The sequence below is a fragment of the Puntigrus tetrazona genome, chromosome 15 (genome assembly GCF_018831695.1).
Source record: "Puntigrus tetrazona isolate hp1 chromosome 15, ASM1883169v1, whole genome shotgun sequence".
Taxonomy (NCBI): Eukaryota; Metazoa; Chordata; class Actinopteri; order Cypriniformes; family Cyprinidae; genus Puntigrus; species Puntigrus tetrazona.
This window is the reverse complement of record NC_056713.1, coordinates 5,481,693-5,485,421: the sequence shown is the minus strand read 5'-3', so window position 1 is coordinate 5,485,421 and position 3,729 is coordinate 5,481,693. Positions and strand designations below refer to the sequence as shown.

General features: G+C 34.6%; 1 protein-coding gene across 1 annotated transcript; it reads right to left on the bottom strand.

The window, feature by feature from the left end:
• Positions 1–2,398: 2,398 nt before the first annotated feature.
• LOC122359541 (putative gustatory receptor clone PTE03) lies at positions 2,399–3,316 on the bottom strand. The gene has a single exon (XM_043259868.1). It carries the CDS (start codon positions 3,314–3,316, stop codon positions 2,399–2,401), a length of 918 nt encoding a protein of 305 aa, XP_043115803.1.
• Positions 3,317–3,729: the final 413 nt, after the last annotated feature.

Here is a 3,729-nt window from a genome sequence, read left to right as displayed (position 1 = left end):
AGAGAGAGAGAGCGAGTGTGATGATTAACCTTTGCACAGAGATTGCACAATGCTTGCATAAATGCTATTGTATAAAAACTTGCCCTCATCTTTAGCTTGTCATATCAAACTTTAAGTGTGTGGGACAGACAACAATAAATAAGACTCACAGAACATGAAATTAAACAGCCACACAGAGAGCGTGATCTGAATGACATAAAGCTGACACCAGCTTTGCCTTTATACTTTCCTGGTCACTGACGTCACCCGCCCAGGACGTCACGCCCTTCTTTTGGACAGATTCTACATCAGATTCAGGGCATAGTCACGCAGGAGGCGTTCCCATAGTGTTTTTGGACGCAGTTCACGTTCCCAAAAAGGAACATGAGCAGTTCTGTCTTGTCAAGGTTGAGTCAATGGTCATTCAACATCCAGCAAGACATTTCTGTCCAGGAGGTAGAGCAGCAAATGATGTGAGCAGCAAACATCTGAACATCCAGCTGAAAAAAAAGGGAGAGATGTGTGTCATTACAATAGCAGTAATATAAAAGCATTTATTAGTAATGTATTATATTTATTAACATCTATGTTAATCTATTTTACCAGATTCCACTGCCAAGCAAAGTAAAATAAATGGTCACCATAGGCAGCCTGTTATTTCCGACAATACAGTCAAGCACAAACTCCAGACATAAAATTATGCTTTTTTTTATCTCTTATTAGATCAAAGAGCAAAGAAAAAAAAGCCCACCCAATCAGAAGTTGATCATTTTAAAATTAACGCAATTATGCAGATTGTGAGTCCAATCAGGCAAACAGAAGAGCAGGTCCTTGAATCGGTAATCAGGTAGAGGCAGGCAGAGATCATACGCATGGTAGGTAATCAGAACAATGAGATTGAATGCTTGCTAATGCAGTAGAACTGGCAATACTTCACATTGAGCTAATGGAGGGCCTCTGGTTATAAAGCCTTCAAACAGGAAATGGCCATAGAAGAAGCAGAGTGAGTGAGCACAGTTGGTACTCGGGCGACAGCTCCCTCTGCTGGCTTGGCGTTACACACTATAGCTTCATATATTTATTTAAAAATATATGTTTATTGCTTGTTTTCATGATTAATTTATTGGCATTCTTTTATTTTTTTCCTCTTCCTATAGATGCAGATCACCAGCCAGCGCTCAGCTTTAGCCTTACATTAGCCCATAGCTTGTAATAGTGTTTTCTAATTTGAGAGGTACAGGAACTTCTGCGTCATTTTGTCACGTCCGTGAACAAAGAAGCTGTTCTCAGCAAGTACAGGCTACATGGTAATACACTCGATACTGTGAAATGAGCTCATTCATGGAGCACAACCCACGCATATGATATAATTCCGCAAAACCTACTGACTGCAGAAATGAGGCCAGAGGGCCTCACCAGAGGGCACCCTCATCTAAGTATTAACTCTCACCGGATTCCATTAGCCACAATTTTGCAAAAAAAAATTTTCTTAAACACTTTAATCAACTACAATAATGTGAAGAATGTTAAGAAAATTAATTAATAATTAATAATTTTGTAAGGCTACGACCGATTCACGACCCCTGACCTATGGGAATACGACACCTACGTAAGCGTCCATATATATTCTCAATATAACCAGCAGTTTTTGCGTTCCTCAATATATATATTTAATCTGTATGTGTATAAATATACATATTAAAGACAAATGATGTTAGTACTGAGCACAGCATATATCAAAAAGGTGACAATGACTATGTTTAATAATAGTAGACACAGCTTACAAATAAATGTGGGTAGTAAGTTTGGAGTAACAGCAACGTAGGCAGTAATTAGTAATTATGGTCATCATAAAAGGCAGGATGTCGGAGCAGGCAACAAACACACAGAATATATAATTCAAACAAACCATTCAAACGGTCAAGATAACAAAAGTCAAACAAGTCAAAACCAAGCAATACAGTAAGAAATTAAAGCACAGAATATACCATGACAACACAAAACTTCACACTAACATAGCATGATCATTGTTGATATTGTCTATGAAATGCAGGAGAGATGTGAATGAAACAGTAGAGGCATATCGTTTCTGGGAAATGTAGTCCAGGATTCAATACTCAGGTGGGGGGACCTCTGGTGGTCACTGAGAGAATTTTCAGGGGTAATATTCATGACAAGAAACATAAGTTTATTTTCAGATGTATCCACTTTACAGATGGAACAATGTATATTTATTATTGTTATATAGGCCTTATGTAAAAAACTATTACATTAAAACTGCATATGTTGCTGTTTCAAGCTTCCACCAGCTGATTTCAATACAAAAGCATATTTGTTTTGTTTCTAGTTTTATTTTATTTGATTTTGCAATGTTCTACTTCAGCAACGTAGTAGTGCTCCTCATGGTCAATCTAAAAAACTACTTGAAAGGGTTAATGAGATAAAAAACTTTTTTGCGAATATCAGGCAGGTTTAAAGCATAAACAAGTGGGTTGAGGATGGGTGGTATGATAAGAAACTCCAGTGAAAGAAAAACTGACAACCCTACAGGAAGATTTAAAGTCACAACCCGACTCAAAGTAACATCAGAAATAACTGCAACTGAGAAATTCAAAAGGACCACTATATGTGGAATACATGTTTGATAGGCTTTGCCTTTGAATTGTGATGAGCTTCTTTGACAAATGATAAGAATTTTTATATAAGAATATAAAATTAAACTTAAAGGAATGACAGAAGTTACAATTATTATGAACATACCAAAAATATTATTAATTAAAGTGTTTTCACAGGAAAGCTTTACTATTTCATAACTGTGACAGTATACCTTAAACAATTTGTTTCCACACATTGCTAGTTTTGTAGTTAAAAGACCAGCGATGCCAAGCAAAATCATTGGATAACTTAAGTTTATAATTATTAAAATAGTTAGAAACTTTGGTGTAATTATGTTGTGATATTGTAAAGGTTTGCAGATTGCAGCAAATCTGTCAAATGCCATTAACATTAATATTGTATACTCATTTGCTGCATATGTGAAAATGACAAAAGACTGGAAGAAACATGCTTCACGGGAGATTGAGTGTATATCAGACAGTAAGTCTGTCAGTACTCTTGGGAAAAAGGCAGATGTACCAAACACAGAGTTGGCAGACAAACATGAAATCAAAATGTACATGGGCTGGTGTAATGTCCTTTCCAGAAATATTGCAAGAATAATAAAAACATTAAACAATATGATAGCACAATACATAATAAATCCCAAACTGAATAAAGCATATCTTAAATTCCCAAGGTTTTCAAACACAGTGAAATAAAAAAATGTTGAATTTTCCATTTTGCATTAGCCAAAGTGTTCTGTCATTCACCTGATGAAAAAAAATACATACATACAAGTTAATATAAGAGAACAATACAGTTACATTTGCTACATTCAACAATTTACAGCATTTAATAATGTAGGTAATATACATTTGTGAATATTCTAGATTTATAATAGATTTATAAGATTAATTAATATGGTAATGAATTTTGAACAAACATTAATAAGCAACAACACTAAGCAAAAATATATTGCATATTTACATTATAAACTTAGATTAATAAATGCTGTAAAGAATTGTGTGAGAACTTTAATCAGTCTACATTTTATTAACAAACAAAAATTATTCACATCAGTCAAATATCAAACATTCACCTGATGAAAAAAGTTCCTATGATTTAACTTGAGATCTTCTTAGCCAAGTTGTC

Excerpts from the sequence above, each read along its gene's own strand:
- LOC122359541 (XM_043259868.1), bottom strand. The coding sequence starts at position 3,316 with ATGGAAAATTCAACATTTTTTTATTTCACTGTGTTTGAAAACCTTGGG.